Genomic DNA, 18,046 nt, shown 5'->3' on the forward strand with positions numbered 1-18,046 from the left:
TTCTCTGGAATTCGTTGCCAGAGGATGTGGTTAAGGCAGCTCATGTAGATGGGTTTTAAAATGGTTTGGATAAGTTCCTGGAGAAATCCATAAACTCTATTAATCAATAGGGAATAGCCACTTTTTGTTGCTGGCATTAGTAGCATAGGATTTGTTTAATGTTTGGGACCTTGTCAGGTTTTTGTGACTTGGTTTGTATACCTTTGGAAACAGGATACTGGGCTTGATGGACCCTTGTTCTGACCCAGTATGGTATATCTTATTTTCTTCTGTTCTTATATCATGCCCAAACCAGAGGTATTTTCTCAAGAGATGATATGGTTAGCTATTGAATTCTTGGATAAGTCTTTCTATTGGCAATTTGCTCAGCTTTCATTTCAGATTACATCTCTTAAAGCCAACACCTCTCTTCAAGAGATTACATTATCAAATTGCACTAAAAGACTGGAGTCAGTAGAGACAACTATTGCAAAAGTTCAGCAGGATGAAGTTTCTTTGTTTAAAGACAATAGGTATCTCCTTAAGTTGGAAAACTTTAAGAATACTCTAAAATATAAAAATCCGCATCTGATTAATTTTCCCAAGTCTGAAAAAATCTCTCCTGAGGAAATGTTTAAAAATATCTTCTTGAAGTTTTAAAAATTATTGTGGAGGCTATACATGGGTTTTCTATTTGCTTCTTCCTAAAAAAGGAGCATAACCCTTGGCCCGAAGTGAGGTTAGCGGTACCTGTGAGGGAAGACCCCCACAGGTCCCAGCGTCGGGAGGCGAAGCCAGACGGGAAGCAGAGGCAAACAGAGACTTTGCCAATACCAGCCCACGTTCCCCGCAGGTTGAGCCCTTGGGTGCTGGGGCCGGCTGGTCTTAGGTGGGCCTCTGCGTGGATGATCCATGGAGTGGCCATGCGAGGAGTGAGACAAAGATCAATGAAGATCCAGTCCAGGAGCCACAGCAGGCAATAGGAGAAGTCAGGTACGGTCCAGGGGTCAGAGGCAGGCGGCAAAGTCGTAGTAGAGTGTGGTCCAAAGGTCAGTGGCAGACGGCAAAGTCGTAGTCTGGTCTGGTCCAAGGGTCAAGCCAAAGTCAGTCCAAGAGCAGGGCGAAGGAACCAAGGCTAGGCAGGGAGACGGAGAGTGGGACTCAAGGTCTGGAACAAGCAGGAATGAAGACTGGAACTCAGGATCAGGAACAATGCTCAGGACAAATGAAACGACCTGTTGCCAAGGCAAACTCTGACTGGCAGAGCTTGCCTTAAAAACTCTGGGTCGCAGACATCATCAGTGGGGGCCACGGGAGCCCCTTTAAATCTTGGAGCCCGATGCGCGCCTAGGAGAGGGACGCCGAAGGAGGCGGCATGGGCTGCATGGTGTCAGGCACCACCAGAGGAGAGAGGACGTGGTCCAACGGAGAGGAACCCCTTCACTGTGCCGGAGGGACCGGGTCGTGCGATGGCGGCAAGGCCGTGAAGGGAGCTGCCAACAGCTGCAAGACCAGGAGGGACCGAACCCGGAGTTGAAGGGTAGGAGACCCTGGCCTGAGGCCTTCCTGGCCCGAAATCGTAACATCTCTCAAATTTCATCTGATTGTTTTGGGGTTTTTTTTGTAAAGAACTCTGGAGGAACTTCTGTTACTATGTCATTTTTAATTGTGAATTTTGTACTAGTGCAGATCGAGATTGGATATTAAAGTTGTTTTTTTAAGCATAAAAGAAGAATAGTTTGAGAGAGTGAGAGTTTTTCCAGATGTGGCATAGGCCACTCAAAAGAAAGGGAGGCAATTTTTGTTGTTGCACCTAGGATGATTTTTATTGCAGCTTTGTTTTGTTTAAATTTCTTTATAAATGTGTTGTTAGATTTAAAAACTTGAAGTAAGTTTTTTATGAGCCTGTTCAATTTTCCCTTTTTCTTAGTGATAAAGTGCCTCCAGGGTCTAGTTCAATGACTACATCTGGGAATAAAATTCCTTCTGAGTGATAATGGGTTCTCTTTTATCCCTGCCTTCTGAATCTGTTAAGATTTGACTTCACTTGCTAGAATACTCTGTACAGCTTTCTTTTTTGTTGATTGCTCTTTTTCCTTCTTGAGTTTATGATTGGGTGGATTTTGAAGGTTAAGGACTTTTTTTGTATATGTTTTGTCTTTCCAGTCCTATCACTTTTCTCAGCAAGATGTAATTTATTGGTATTCTGTTAAATGCAAATTAAAAGTTTTAAAAAAATCAAAGTACAACACGTATTAGTGTTTGGTGTCTAGAATAAAGTATTTTGTCTTGAGATGCTGGGAAAATATTCCTTTTTTTTTCTGTTGCCATAGCACATATTACACTTTGAATATTCTGAATAATTTTTTTCTGTTGTACTTGGAATTTTCAGATTAAAAACCTAGGATTTAAATGAGATTAACTTTCTACTTTTCTTAAAATAATTGGGATATGGGATTAATGGGCTTGATTATTTGAGTAATTCTCCGTATGCTGTATGATATCCCTTACATATTAGTTTATTTTTGTCTTTTTTTTTAAGTTTGGCTTTTCCACTCGTGTTTTGTGTCAGACAATGCTAAAACCATAAGCTATGTGATCTAAAGGATGAAGCTTTGTAAATCAGCCAAAAGTGTTCTTCCTTAGTGGAAACCATGTTGTCTTTGTCAGTTCAATCGTTCACTGTGGCAACTAATGGAGTTCATTGCAGATCTCTCCCTCTTTAAAAATCATTCAGCCCTGAGCACCGAAACACTTGGAATTCCATGAATTTTATTAATTAAATTATTTTACTTAATTACTACTCACAAGACAACATCTGAGGTCTTGACATTCAAATGCAACTTTGAGTCTCTCTCTGATGCAATGTGACTTAGGATTAACAATAATAACCTTGTGTTTCAGAAGCAGCAACTCTAACAATTGGTTTAAAGGAGGTCCTCCTCTAAGCAAGCATTTGAAGCCCTAATTTCTTGTCTTTTCTCAGCTGCATTTTTTTATTATCTTGCACCTCTAAATTACATTGGTATCTCTTTTTAATGTTTAAATGATTTTATGTTACATTTGCCCTCATTGATATGTTCAGCAAGCAGAGAGAAGAAAAAATCTGTGGTCCAACGAGGAAGTTCTCTTTTTTCATTACGGGAGAGAATTAATTCCTTACAGCAGCAGGTAGCCGTTTTACAAAATGGAAGAAGAGCAGCTGCCTCCTCTACTAAAGAGCTTAAGAAATCTAATAGTAAGCTAGCATCTGAGCTGCAGCTGGCAAACCAGAGACTTCAGATCAGCAAACAGATGGCACAGGTAAGGACTTGATTGTTAAACTATACATTGAAGATTTTAACTGAAGTACCGGTAGTTACATTTCATGAGTCAAAGTTCCAACATCCTGGAAGTCTATACCACAGTATATAATGAGAATAATACAGGCACTCCAGTGAATTACAAAGAGAGAATTTCATCAAGAGGCATGGTGATGACATCAGAATAACAAAGTCGAAGAGGACTGTTTTTGTTATTAAAGACTAAAGTGAAAGTATAGTAAAGATGCATATTCTTTTTATAATGCACCTGATAAATTCAGATCAGCCTTTGAAAATCTATAGAGTTAAACCATCATCATCATATGTCATCTTCAATATGAAGATTGGCAGCTGTGGTATAGTTCTGTATGTGTTCAGCAAGCATTTTTGTTTCACTCCCAGATCTTGGTCCTTTTTTAATGTCACCTTCCCAGAGTGCTGTGTGTTTTCTTCTGTCTTTTTCACCCTCTCTCTCACTCTTCATTACTAAGTGGTCATTTATCAAGCTGCATTAGGTGTTTACAATGTGGTTAATGCCTTACAGTAGCGATAACATGGTATTTTTCGATATAGCGCCAAAATGGTAATGAACTGTTTTGCATGCAAAGCAGCTCATTACTAAGCAATTTAATCAAATATCATCTCCTGCTGCCGCGGGGCCGGTCTCATGCTAAAAGCTGTGAATCAAGCCCGTGTCAGCAGGAGATGACGTTCGGTTAAATGCAACGCCTGGTGCCAGCTGTAGGGTCGGGAGAGGTATTGCCACTGATCAGGTCGGGCAGGGGTTTGGTTTATCCCTTCTGGATCCAATGTATAAAATTGAGGTGACACTTGCCACCCTATAGCGAAGCCTATAAACTGTCCCCACAGGTATCCCGCCCCATGCATACTGTGCAGTTATGCACACCCACTAGCACTGAGCCTGCCTACAAGGGCAGAGACTCAGGCATCAGCCACAATGATATTGGTAGCTATTTAGATTATTAGCTTGTGAACTGACATGAGAAGGGAGGGATACTGGGTGACACTAGCGCGTCCCTAGCGCATCTTTTTGGACAGGAGCTAGGGACACTAGCGCGTCCCTAGCGCCTCTTTTTGGACAGGAGCAGCAGCTGTCAGCAGGTTTGACAGCCGATGCTCAATTTTACCAGCATCAGTTCTCAAACCCGCTGACAGCCACGGGTTCGGAAATCGGACGCCGGCAAAATTGAGCGTCCGGTTTTCAAGCCACGGGCTGATCTCAAAATTTTTTTTTTTAACTTTTTTTAACTTTCGGGACCTCCGACTTAATATCGCCATGATATTAAGTCAGAGGGTGCACAGAAAAGCAGTTTTTACTGCTTTTCTGTGCACTTTCCTGGTGCCCGGAGAAATTAACGCTTACCTTTGGGTAGGCGCTAATTTCTGAAAGTAAAATGTGTGGCTTGGCTGCACATTTTGCTTTCTGAATCGAGCAGGAATACCTAATAGGGCCATCAACATGCATTTGCATGTTGCGGGCGCTATTAGGTTCGGGGGGGTTGGACACGCGTTTTCGACGTGCTATTATCCCTTACTGAATAAGGGGTAAAGCTAGAGCGTCGAAAACGCGAGTCTAATCGCAGGTTAACAGTGTTACCATCTTACAGGCCGATGGTAGAATACAAAAGAGAAGGATGACAAAAATTTTCCCGGATAAAGGCAGATATCTTACAGTTTCTGTCTGCAGCTGGCAGCTAGGATATATCCTTGCAGTTTGGACAGCAATAACTGGGCAGACTAGATGACTGGTCCTTTTTGCCTTCATCTACCATGTTACTATTTATTAGGGTCATTCTTTATTGTGCGATGTGCCGGTATCGTGGCAGTATTATTAAAATTAGGGGAAGGGGAGGAGTGTGGGTGGGGTTTGGGTAGAATTATCTCCCAGCAACACCGCAGAAAATAACTACACCTTTTCCCGTGGTGCTATAGGGGCAATAGTGTGCGGTGTGGCCATAGCAGGCTAAACCGCACTGCCGCAATGCGGCCAGCTGCCCACTATCATCCTCCCGCCCCTTTTTTTTTCACTTTCGCGACACATCTATGGGCAAATTTGTTGATTAAAAGATGCAGAGTTAGGTAGGCTTGGCAGCTTATTTGCAGTGACATACTGAAGATCTGAGTTCAGTTGGCCAGATCCAATTTATATTCTCATGGGCAACTGGGAGTGGGAATGTTGAGGAGGCAGTATTCACAGCCCCTGGTGGAGAGGAAATCTTAGCCATTGCTCAGTGGTGACACACATTGGCTGGAGCTAGAGTGCACGCACTCCAGGTAACAGAGGAAATCATGGTCTGAGGCGCCTGGCCAACAACCTACACTGCAGTGGCTGGGCTATGGAAAGTTATGATATTATGGGAAATAATCTGGGTAGTTGAGCATGAGGGCTCATGGTGCCATTGCTCACAAGAGGCTGATTCTAATTATACTGTAAATCCAAAGAAGCAGGAAGAAACTGTCAGGTCATAAAAAATAGTAAAACCCAGAAATAATCAGGATTATAATTGCATTAAAAAATTGCTGTTAAGCGGAAGGTTGGGAAACTGTTGCTGAAGTTCATAGTCTTTATTATTTAGGGGGTAATTTTCAAAGAAATTTCTGCATGTAAAACACTATTTTATTCACAGAAGTGGCTTTTTATAAAACTGCTTGCTCAATATAAAGTAGATTTTAAAAGCCTTGCGCGCGCAAAAACGACCACTTATGCAGTTTATACGTGATGAAAATTCTAAAAAGAGTTGATTTGTACCCTGCAATCTCTGCTAGTGAATTTTATAATGGATACTTCTGAATATGTCTGTAACACCCTAATCCCAACCCACCTCCCGAAAACTCACCCCAAATCAAAGTGCCCCCATATATAGAGTATCAGACTGAGCCCTATAAAGACTCTCTCTCTCTCTTTCTCTCTCTCTCTCCCTCCCCAGTGTTCACCAGACTCCTGCACCTAACAGGAAGCTGTAGCAAAGTGCTGTGCATACAGCTGTAGACATGCACTCATGAAGAGTATTTTATAACCTGCGTAGGTTATAAAATTGTACATATTTTGTAACATGCGTAGGTTATAAAATTGTATGTATTTTTGTGTATGGCGAGATACGTGCGTTTATGGGCACACACGCTGCCCTTTTAAAATTTATCTTTATATGGATAAACTTACCTGCATATGTCTTGTTCAGATTACCTAGACTGATCGCAGGCTATCCTGGAGGCAGAGTTGGGGAGAGGTTTAGACTCACACAAATAAAGGGTAGCTTTCAAATTTCTAAGCACAGTCCCATATATGCATGTATATGGGCACGTGGAGATCTACTATTGTATTTTTAATCTGCGTGTATCTGGTCCACAAAGATTATAAAATACATGTATAGCCGCCTCCCAAGATATGTGCGAATATTTGCAATGCATTGAAAACATGCAATTTCTCTACCTATTTTCTAAACATAAACACTTAAAGGTAAATTTTAAGATTCGCACATGGGTGTCCGTGTGCACGCAGTTCCCGGAGCAGCAATACTGATGTGCCGATTTTATAACATGCGTGCGTCATCGCACACATGTTATAAAATCCGCTACCCGCGTGCACATATGCACCCAATTTTATATCAGCATGCGCATGTGCATGCGAACACAAACTTGCACGTGTAAGGGGGGGGAAATTTTACAACATGCGCACGGCACGTGATAGGTCCTAATCCCAGTTCCCCCCCAGTTCACTCCAGTAAAGGAGCGGATTGGGGGGTAACTTCCTAAACCCCCTACCTAATCTGCCTCCCTTTCCCTTACTAATGCCGACCCCTAAAACCCCTCTAACCTTTTTTTTTTGTTCTTTTATAATTTAACTTCTCTCCGGAACAGTAGCAGATTGAGCGGGACGGTCGTTGCTGGTGTGCATCTCAGCAGTGGCGTAGCGAGGGGTGGGCGGCCGCCCCGGGCGCCGGGTCTAAGGGGGGCGCCAAAACGCCTGGCTCTGTCTCAGGGCCGACGGAACCACTAGGCGAGCTAGGCCTGTGCCTAGGGCGCCGAGACTTAGGGGGCACCGCGGCAGGCAGCAGAATTTTGAAAGGGCAAAAAGTGCCCTTTCAAAATTCTGCCAGCCTTCGACTCGCCTAGATGGAGACCAAGCGTTGAGATCTAGGGGGCGCCACGGCAGGCAGCCAGCTCCCGACTCGCCCTGCCGCCCCGCCAGTGCCACCCTCCCGACACCCACCTAGTGGTCCAGCGGAGGTCCCGGGAGCAATCTGCCGCTCCCGGGGCCTCCGCTGCCACTAAGCAAAATGGCGCCGGTGACCTTTAGCCCCTACCATGTGACAGGGGCTGAAGGCCTCCGGCACCATTTTGCCCCCAGCTCCATGTCGATGGTTAGTGCAGAATCCCACCCCCCTTTCGCCCAAGTATGACAATTGCAGTGGAAAAGAACCTCGGAGGGGTATCCTGTGGCCAGAGCCCTCATAGCTGAAAATCAATCCTTTTCTTGGCCAAGCAGCAAATGCAGGGGGCCCAGGCTGAGCTCAACGATATTCCTGTTACATGCCCCACCCGCGGTTGTCCCGCGCACGGGACCGCTCACCTTCGGGGTCACACAGCGGGTCCCGGTCCTGTCTCCCTTGCAGCCCTTGCAAGTCCAGCTAGGCCCCGATGTCCCGCAGCGGCAGTCACCGGGCCTTCAGTTGTGCGCCAAGCCTCACACCAGGCCTCGGCATCTCTGCAGCTAGCCACACCCATACGCCCGCGCACGCGGACCAGGCGCCCTGATTAAGGTTCCAGGGCGGGGTCTAGTTCCGCGGCACACCCTGATTGAACTTCTGTTAAAAGGAAGTTCCTGGCCTCACTTCCTTGCCTTGGCAATCGGGTCGGTTTGTTCCTGAGATTGCCCTTGCTCGTGAACCTGCTTGCTTGTTCCTAGTCTCGTTCCAGGATCCATCTGTTCCAGTTCCGTTCCTGCTTGTACCTGCTTCCTTGCCTGCTTGTTCCTGTGTTCGTTGTTCATCTCCCCGGTCTTACCTCGAACTGACTTTCTGGTAAAGACCTCAGCTTGTTCCTGACCTGCCTGCCTGCCGCCTGCTAAAGACCTCAGCTTGTTCCTGATCTGCCTGCCTGCCTGCCGCCTGCCAAAGACTTCAGCTTGTTCCTGACCTGCCTGCCGCCTGCCAAAGACCTCAGCTTGTTCCTGACCTGCCTGCGTGCTTGCTGCCTGCCAAAGACCTCAGCTTGTTTCTGACCTGCCTGCCTGCCTGCCGCCTGCCAAAGACCTCAGCTTGTTCCTGACCTGCGTGTCTGCCTGCTGCCTGCCAAAGACCTCCTCCTGCTCTTCGACCTTGCCTGACCTCCGGATCTTGACCCTTGCTTCGTTGACCACTCCTCAGACTGATTCTTGGACTTTGACCTTGCTCGCCTGACCTTGTTTGATTCTGGCTTTGTCCCTAGCCTTGTCCTCACCAACTCTATTCTGGTTCGCTCTTCTCCAACCTGTTTCCAGCTTCGAACCCGATAGCGCTCTTCCAGTGTCTGTGGGCACGCCGGACTCTGACTCTCCCAGGAGACCCTGCGAGGCCCACCTAATTCCCAGCAGCCTGTGTCCCTGCGGGCTCCTCCCGGGGGGACTTCGGGCTTCCAGCAGTGAAGACCTACACTGCCTCTGTCTCTTTCCGTGCTCCGCCCCCTGTGGCCAGTCCCTGTACTGCCACAGGACAGGGGTCCACCCCCAAGCGCAACAATTCCAGAGGACAGCCTCCACTGCAGCAGCTGCATAATACCCCGAGGGAGCCATGGGCCACAACAATATCTTTTACCATCATTCGATAAGGTGAATACCATAGCTGGAGCCGACCAATAACCGTACTCTCCCCAGCCCAGCCAACTCGACCTTCCATGAGGTCTGCTGGCATGCACGTACTTCAAAGACCTGCCTCGCTAGTGAGAAGAAATGAAGCAACAACCCACACACCCAAATTTTCTTTTTTTCCCCTAACTTTAATTATTATGCAAGCACTCACTGTGAGGGGTTACTGGGGGGAGACCCGACGACACATAATTTGCGGCAAAACTTTGCTCCGGAGTATGGCCCACAGGTTCGTGCCCCCATAGGAAAATTTTTAAGGGACGCAGGTGGCATGTGGCAAAGGCCGGAGTGGAACGGAGAAGTTCTTCAACAAATCTCCCAGAGTATGTCCACGGTGCTGGATGGCTGTCTAATAAAAATCCAGACCTACATGAACGATTTAAAGGGCACCCTGGAGGGGCAAGCCAAAAGGCTGGATCAGACAGAACAGGTGCTCGCTGAGTACGGGGACCGGCTGACAGAATCGGAGCGCCACGTGGCAGAGCTACAGGCCCAACATAAAGATCTTCTGCTGAAAATGGAGGACCAGGAGAATAGAGATCACCGCAATAATCTTAAAATAATTGGGCTACCTGAATCAGTGCCGGAGGGTGAGCTGACCAATGTTATGGAAACATGGCTCCCTGACAAACTGGACATGGTGCTTACTGGAGATAAGCTGCGCTATGAATTGGCTCACCAGGTGGGGCCACCGCGTGAAGCACAGGCCAGACCCAGACCGGTGATGGCGCACATTCTTAACTGGGTGCACATTCTTAACTTAGCTGCTCCGCGCCTTTCGGCAGCAATCCATGGTGAAATACCAAGGCCACAAAATATTGCTCTTCAATGACTTCTCTGCAGCTACGGCAGCACAGAGGAAGCAAATGACACCGACCTGCTCCGATCTTCATAAAAGGGGAATACGTTTTGCCCTCCTCTATCCGGTGAAACTGCAGGCACACCACGACAATCGTGTGCTCTACCTCACATCTAAAGAGGAAGCTTCATCTTTTCTGGCGAAACTTGATAATCCTGGAGGGGAGTAAACAGCCTTATTGGAACACTCGGTGACAGGCCAATGCCCGTCCACTGCAGGAACAAGGGGATAGATGGCCCATTACCTTGCATGGAACGAACCCACAACTTAGAGTGTTCTTGGTCACTGCACAAGTTATTGGTTTATCACAGTTGCTTATTCTCTTGAACTCACATAGTGATAGGCCAGAGGTATCCTGCTACACAACAAAGTTCAAGTCTCGGGCCTAGAGAGACTGGACAATATGATAGATATACAGATCATACCATAATCCCAAAGCTGTGCGAACAAGGAGGGGGGGTGGGGTCAGAGGGGGCTACCTAACCATGGTTGGAAGGAATGGTTCCAGAAAGGGAAGGTCCTTGTGCCTCTTGGGGCGCGTATGTAGTACCTATGTGGGTATGGATGTGGCTGTGGTATGCATGATGGGGGGAGGAGGATGAGGTGTATGAAGTGGGGGAAAGGCTGTCCGTATCAAATACACCACTCTTGAAAACCCACAACAGGTGGAAGGGTGCGGGATGCCTGCTTTTCGGCTTTATAATGTCGCCTGCCAGCTGAGATTTGTGGGAGAATGGCTAATAGATAACTACTGCTATTGTGAGAAGGGGTTAGTGAGCAGACTGAAGGCACCCTGGTCACCGCTTTGTCTGTTACATCTCCAGCCCTCGCAACTCCGCACCTTGGACTTCCCTAAACGGCTACTGTATCCCTGTATTCGTGCCTGGAAGTGGCTGAGGATGCTTTATGGCCTGGCAGCTTCCACCTCTTTACTGATGCCGCTGGTGGGCAACCTGGACTTTCTACCTGGTTGGGAACCCAGCGGCATCTTTCAACAGTGGGCCAGTCGTGGGATCTTCTTTGCTTTTTACTTATATGACTCAGAATCTCATGCCCTTTTGGACTTTCAAATGCTGATTAAGGATTACCATTTATCTCCACATCATTTCTTTGCATACCTACAAGCTCATCATTATCTGCAGTCCCTCACGTGGACGGCGGAGGAGGTGGCCGCGGAAACTGCCTTTGTAAACACAGTTTTTTATGCAATCTGTCTTCATAACACTTTAGCAGGATGGAAGTCCCTGGGTCAGGCTAGTCAGACATGTGACTTCCTGCGGCCGCTGGCGCACCGGTGGTCTGCTATCCTGATCCGAGATATTACGACGGAGTATATGCTGAACTGCTTTAAATCTCTCCACGCTCAAAACCCGGACGTGGGGCTTCGCGAGCTACAGTTCCGGATTCTTCACCTGGCTTATTATGACGATGTTCACCAGTTGAAGATGGGCCTCACCGATTCTGTATCAAGTGTGGTCTGGAGGAGGGAACTTTGCTACACCGTCTCATGCAATGCCAGACGCTTACTCGGTTTTGGGCGGCTGTGCTGGATACTATCACCTGCTATACTGGTATTGCCACTCATGCCTCTAGCAATACTCTGATAACGCACCCTTTCCAGGTGCTGCCGCCGGGCACTCACTCTGAGGTAAAGTTCGGGCAAGTAGCCGCCCTGCTGGCCTGCCTCACGATCTTGTCGGTGTGGGTAGAACCTGCAGCATCTCCTACCTTAGCGGCATGGCACAACAGGATGGCCACATTTATGCAAATGGAGTGTATGGACTATATTGCCGGCAGCCGCAAGCGGGATAATCAATACAAGAAGTGCTGGCAGGCGTGCTTCACAATATTACCCAAGGAAACACAGACTGGACTGATGGAAACGGCTTATACTGTGTCATGTTACTGAATTCCCTGGTCTCGGGGAGGGAGGGGGGCTACCGCTGCATGTTTGAGATGGTTGGTTGACTGCATGGGGGGGCAACAGGGATGAATGTGGATGTTAGGATGTCTGTGGTTGGGGTGAATGTAGGGGGAGCCTATCACTTGGGATGATAGGTTTGGAGAGTGGGGGTTCAAAAGAAAATAAGGAAAGCGAGAATTGCATTGTATACGATCAGTTGACTGTTCATGTTTCTGGTATTGTTTGCATACACTGTTTCTGATGTACCATGCCATGTTGGCGATGGTTGCGTGACACTTTTTTCTTTAGCGTATGGATGCATACTCTTGCTGCCAATAAAAATTAGTTTGAAAAAAAAAAAAGATGATGTGGGTTGATTCCAGATGCTCAATTAATTCATCCACTTGTGGCATCAAGTATACATCGAGTTTTGAGACTTCATTGAACTTTTTAAAATCAATGCAAACCTCATTCTCCCATCTGGCTTCGGCACCAATACTAAGGGTGAGGACCAGTCACTGTTAGACTCCTCAATAACGCCAAGCTAGAGCATCTCCTTTACTTCGGTCTCAATGATGCAGTACCTAGCCTTGGGAATCCAATAGGGTAATTGCCATACCACAACTCCAGGAAGCATAATGATGTCATGCTGAACCAGGTGGGTTCGACTGGGCAAGTTCAAGATCATCTTTGGTTTGTTCTACCAGCTAATTTAAGTCAGTTGTCTGTGCAGTGGACAGTTGTTCTCCAAAAGGAGCTTAGTGTCGGTCCACTTCAGGTTCAATCTCTGGGCTAAATTCTCCTCCTTGTACCACTCCGCACTCTTGTACAACCCACTTCTTCAGGAGATTGACATGGAGGATTTGAGTTTTCTTTCATTTATCTGGCTGGGCTATTTTGTAATCCATGAGTCCTGTTTTCTCAAAAGCTTCATAGGGTCCTTGCCAACAGGCTAACAACTTGCTTTTCAAGGATGGGAGGAGGACAAGGATGCAGTTCCTCAGCTGGAATACTCTTTGGACCATGGAGGGATTCTAATCACTGGCTTGGGTAGCTAAGCCTTATATAAAGGCATAGGCGGGCCACTTCTCCAACCTTTTTCAGGCAATCCTGTAGTTAACAAGGTTCTGCCCAGAGTTCTTTTCATTTGAAAGACAATGACATGCTTGGAAATCACAAATCAGACTGGTACTCCACTAAATCTGGAGTGTACCAAGGATCTGCACTATCAGCTCTTCTTTTTAACATTTACCTTCTTCCATTATGCCATCTCTTAGCAGGTCTCAACGTATTGTTTAAAATTTACGCAGATGACATACAATTCATAGTTCCCTATACTAATTCCTGGACACAAACCTTTTCACTCTTGCATTTATATTTAACTTCAATAAAAATATGGATGTCACACAATAGACTAAAATTAAATACTTCAAAAACTGAACTAATCTTATCATCTGTTCCTGGCTCCATATTGCAACCTCCAAATAACTTCATTTTCGATGATCATCCAATAACTATAAAACCTCATGCAAAAATCTTAGGGACCATCATTGACTCCAAACTATCGATGAAGTAACATATCATCATTAGTGAAAAAATCATTTTACAAGCTCAATATGCTAAAAAACTTGAAACCATTACTGTTTTCATCTGATTTTCGATCTGTAATTCAGGCATTAATACTATCAAGTCTAGATTACTGTAATGCACTGTATTTAGGTATGCCCAACACCACTATTCGACCATTACATCTCATCCAAAACTCGACAGCGCGTATTCTATATTACTTAACCCGCAGAGATCATATATCGCCAATTTTACAACAGCTTCATTGGCTTCCGATATCTTACTGTATTTTCTATAAAATCCTTACGATAATACACAGTCTATTATATAACTCAAATTCTGAATGGCTTTGCTCTCTACTCAGGATATATAAGCCTTCAAGACTATTACGTTCCATGGACAAATGCATTTTAGAAGTTCCTTCAGTAAAAAATGCAAGACTAGACATGACACGAGAACAGGCTTTTTCAGTTGCAGGTCCTCGTTTCTGGAATTCTATTCCAGAAAATATCAGATTAATACAAAATACAGGAGAATTTAAAAAACACTTAAAAACATATCTTTTTAAGTGTGCTTACAACCCCAGCTAACTGATTAAACTGTTATATACAACCAATCTGCTTTATATATCATCTATCAATATCTGTTTTTTTCATTATACGATGTCACACGCCAATATGACTGAAAATGCTTTATAAAAATAATCCGTTACTACATGTTAAAATCACCTATGTTATGAAGATCTTAAATGTTAGAATTTCATTATGTTAGGATACTAATTAATTAATTTGACTGCGTTTTATATGTATGATTGAACAATGATTGTTTTTAACTATGTATGTTTTTATTGTAAACCGCCTAGATAGCCAGACCCTGACCATTTTGCGGTATATAAAAATTATTTAAATAAATGCTTCATCCATGACAAAGTGAGTTCTGTAGTGGATTCTGTAGTGCTCATAGAACTGAACCTTGGTTTCTGTAGCAGACTATGTACTTCAGGAATTAGATAAGAATCATGATGTAGTGATGATCTTTTTGGATATTTCATCCGCATTTGATTCATAACTCACCCTTTGCTGTTATCCAGATTGGCAAATACTGGGATAGGTGGGTTGTGGGTAAATGGTTTGTTTCCTATCTGATGGGCCATTATATCAAGTTTGAGTAGGTGAAAATAGTACTGAGTGGATGAACTTAGAGCATGGAGTCCAAAAGGGATCCTGTCTATCAGCTAAATTCTCCTCCTTGTACCACTCCGCACTCTTGTACAACCCACTTCTTCAGGAGATTGTTGCTAGTATGTAAGTTGCTAGAGCATATGATCATAAATTTTCATCTGTATGCCGGTGATCTGCCATTGCTATATTCAGTAAGCAATGATATGCAAGACACCGTTTTACTTATGAATAAGAATATTGAAGAGATAGGGCTGTGGATGAAGAATAGTGGCTTACGGGTGAATATGAAGAAAACTGAGATTTTACCAGTCACTCAGATGGAGATGCCAGTCTCTTCTATTTCTTGTCAGGTTGAGGGGGACACCATTTCAGTAATGGAGATAGATATGAGATTTTCTTTGCCGCCTCAATTGCGTGCTGTGGTAAGAAAGGGCTTTTTCAAGCTGCAGAAGCTACGCATACTAAAATTTATCCTAGATCATGATGATTTTAGGATGGTTATGCAGGTTTTTGTTTTAACATGCTTGGATTACTATAATGCACTATGTAGAGGGCTGCCCAAATGCTATGTAGAAGCTTTTCAAATTTTGATGAAATCTGCTGCTTGTGTGATCTCAGGTTGTCCTCTCTCTGCTCATATTTTTCCTGTTTTGTGTGAGCTATACTGGCTCCCAATCAAGTATTGGGTGCATTTTAAGATTCTGTCTTTAGTTCATAGGGTAATCTACGGTGAGAGTCCAGCTTATTTGAAACAGTTGATTAGTATATACCATCCATCCAGATCTTTGCACTCTGAATTTCAATGGTTGCTAACACTTCCAAGCGTTAGGTGCGCAGGCGTCAGACATTGAAACTGGCATTTTCTTGTACAACCTCCACATTACAGTACGAAGTTCCGCTAGATATATGTTTATTAAACGATTACAAAAATTTAGGAAGATGCTGAAAACCTACCTTTTTTGTGAAGCTTTTATGTGATATTTTATTTTGTTGTTTTAAATGTTTAGATTAATTTGTTTTAAAATGGTATATATTTATTGTTATAATCGGCCTCAAACAATTTGTTTGGTAATGAGAGCGGAATATAAAGATTTTGCAAATAAATAAATAAATCTTCCCAAGTCTCATGGGGTATGTCCAAGATTCTTCTGTCTCCTCCCACAGAGCAACTCAAAAGGGGAAAACCCGATCGAGCTCTGTGGCACTTCGCAGATTGCAACAGCACAAAGGGTAGCGATGTGTCCCAATTCTTGCCATGTTCATCCACAAATTTCCTCCACATTTGTTTGAGCTTCTGATTGAAGTGCTCGACAAGGCCAACCGTATGTGGGTGATTGTTATGAAAGCTCTGTAATAAATCTGCTGTTAGTTAGACTGCAGAGTTAGCAATCTTTTAGGATTCTCCATGAGGTGTAGCAATCTGTTATATCTGTTAAGAAGTCTGGGTGTAGATGGGAGGAGCAATCTGAATGAATGGCTCCTAAGAAGGAGGAGTCAGCTGTCTTGTAGTGTCTCAGATTCTGTTATATTCTGCTATGCTGGTAGTTAGCAATCTGTTATGAATCTGAGATAGTAGTGGTGAATCCCTGGGCCGGTGGCAGATGACCACGCCCCCGGGAGGATATCCCGAGAGGGACCACCGGCTAGGCTTGAGTATGGAGACAGACACACATTAGTTCTTTTATTAAACAGGTTTTTGGAAACCACCAGAGGTGGCAGTAGTGAGCTGATATGCCCAGCAGGGCTGTAATCCCTCAGACACTGGAACCACGATCCAGGATGGCTGAGCTGTTGAGAAACTGTAGAAAGTGAGTAGGGGTTCCAGACCCCAGGCTTCCATGAGGAATTGGACCAGATGGTCCAAGAGGCTATTGTTAAAGCGCTCCAAGGTTTTCAGCCTCCATCGGCTCCGGCACTGATTCCAGCTCCAACCCCCGATCCGATGCCCACTGTCCTCGCACCATTACTGGGCAGGCTGGATGCATTGATCAGTGCCCTTCCATCGATGGCACCGAAGACACCGGTACCTGCTACTCCTTCGACTCTGATTCCCTTGTCCTCGGAAGACAAGAATGCACCTATGCCGGACACGGTGCCCGGTCCGTCTGGGGTCCGGCCACCGAGCCATCCACTGTGGTCACCGGAGCCATTAGCACCGATTCTTTCTTCGATACCGCACGGTCCTCAGTCGGTGGCACCATCGATGCCATGACCTGTTCCCACTGGAATAGCACCTTTTCTACCATCTGGTGATCCCATTGGAGCTGGTGACCATCCTTACCAACCTTGGACGGATGATTCTTCTCAATCTGAGGATTCAGAGTATATCCCCTCAGAACCATCTCTGCCTGAGGAGAGATGATGCGCTCCTCTGGAAGATTTGTCCTTCATCATTTTCATTAAAGAAATGTCTGAGGCTATTCCTTTCCCACTTCAGACAGAAGAAGACTCCAGGCATAAAATGCTGGAGGTGCTCTAGTTTGTTGACCCACCAAAAGAGATCATGCCCATACCTGTTCCTGATGTCCTGCTTGATCTCTTTAAGTGTAACTGGGAGCATCCATGTTCTGTACCATCTGTCAACCATAAAATGGATGCCACCTATCTGGTACAGGCTGCCCCTGGATTCCAGAAAGTGCAACTTTCCCATCAATCTGTAGTGGTTGAGACGGCCCAGAAGAAGGCAAGTCGTTCTAAACTGCATTCTTCAACACCCCCAGGGAAGGAGCAAAGATTCCTGGATGGTTTTGGAAAGCGTGTCTTTCATGGATCAATGCTTATTTCCCTCATTGCTTCATATCAACTGTATATGACACAGTACACCAGGAGCCTTTTGAAGAAGATTGAAGAATTCTCTGAATCCTTACCTGATCAGTTCCACGACCAGCTCATCTCTCTAGTCCAGAAAGGCCTAGATGCTGGCAAGCATGAGGTCCGCGCTGCGTATGATATTTTTGTCACAGCCTCTAGGGTGTCTGCAGCGGGGATTAGTGCTCGACGATGGGCCTGGCTGAAGTCCTCAGACTTGAGACCAGAGGTTCAAGACCGATTAGCTGATCTTCCCTGTGCTGGCGATAATCTTTTCGGAGATAAGATCCATGAGGCTGTAGCACAGATTAAGGACCACCATGAAACGCTACGCCAGCTCTCTTCGGTGCCGTCGGACTTTCCTTCCACCTCTAAGCGGCAGTTCAGGAGAGAATCTTAAGAGGCCATTCTACAGGCCTCGTTGATATTATCCTCCTGCGGCTTGTAGTCATCCATCCAGGCCCTACCAAAAGGGGCAATCCCGCCAATCCAAGGCTCAAAAGACCCAGCCAGCTCCACAGTCTGGCCCAGCTTCTGGTTTTTGACTTCCTGCTAGAGAGCATATGCCAACCCCCTCTACCATCG

The 18,046-nt window shown here is 45.3% G+C and overlaps 1 protein-coding gene across 3 annotated transcripts in view; it reads left to right on the top strand.

The window, feature by feature from the left end:
• The window catches only part of CNTLN (centlein), a 1,032,335-nt gene that overhangs the window by 738,327 nt on the left and 275,962 nt on the right, over positions 1 to 18,046 (top strand). For all 3 annotated transcript variants that reach the window (XM_029608687.1, XM_029608696.1, XM_029608677.1), the window contains exon 19: positions 3,065 to 3,282. In XM_029608687.1, coding sequence (XP_029464547.1) covers positions 3,065 to 3,282 — 218 coding nt within the window. The remainder of the gene's footprint in view (positions 1 to 3,064; positions 3,283 to 18,046) is intronic.

Source organism: Rhinatrema bivittatum, chromosome 1 (genome assembly GCF_901001135.1).
Source record: "Rhinatrema bivittatum chromosome 1, aRhiBiv1.1, whole genome shotgun sequence".
In the NCBI taxonomy this organism is placed as follows: Eukaryota; Metazoa; Chordata; class Amphibia; order Gymnophiona; family Rhinatrematidae; genus Rhinatrema; species Rhinatrema bivittatum.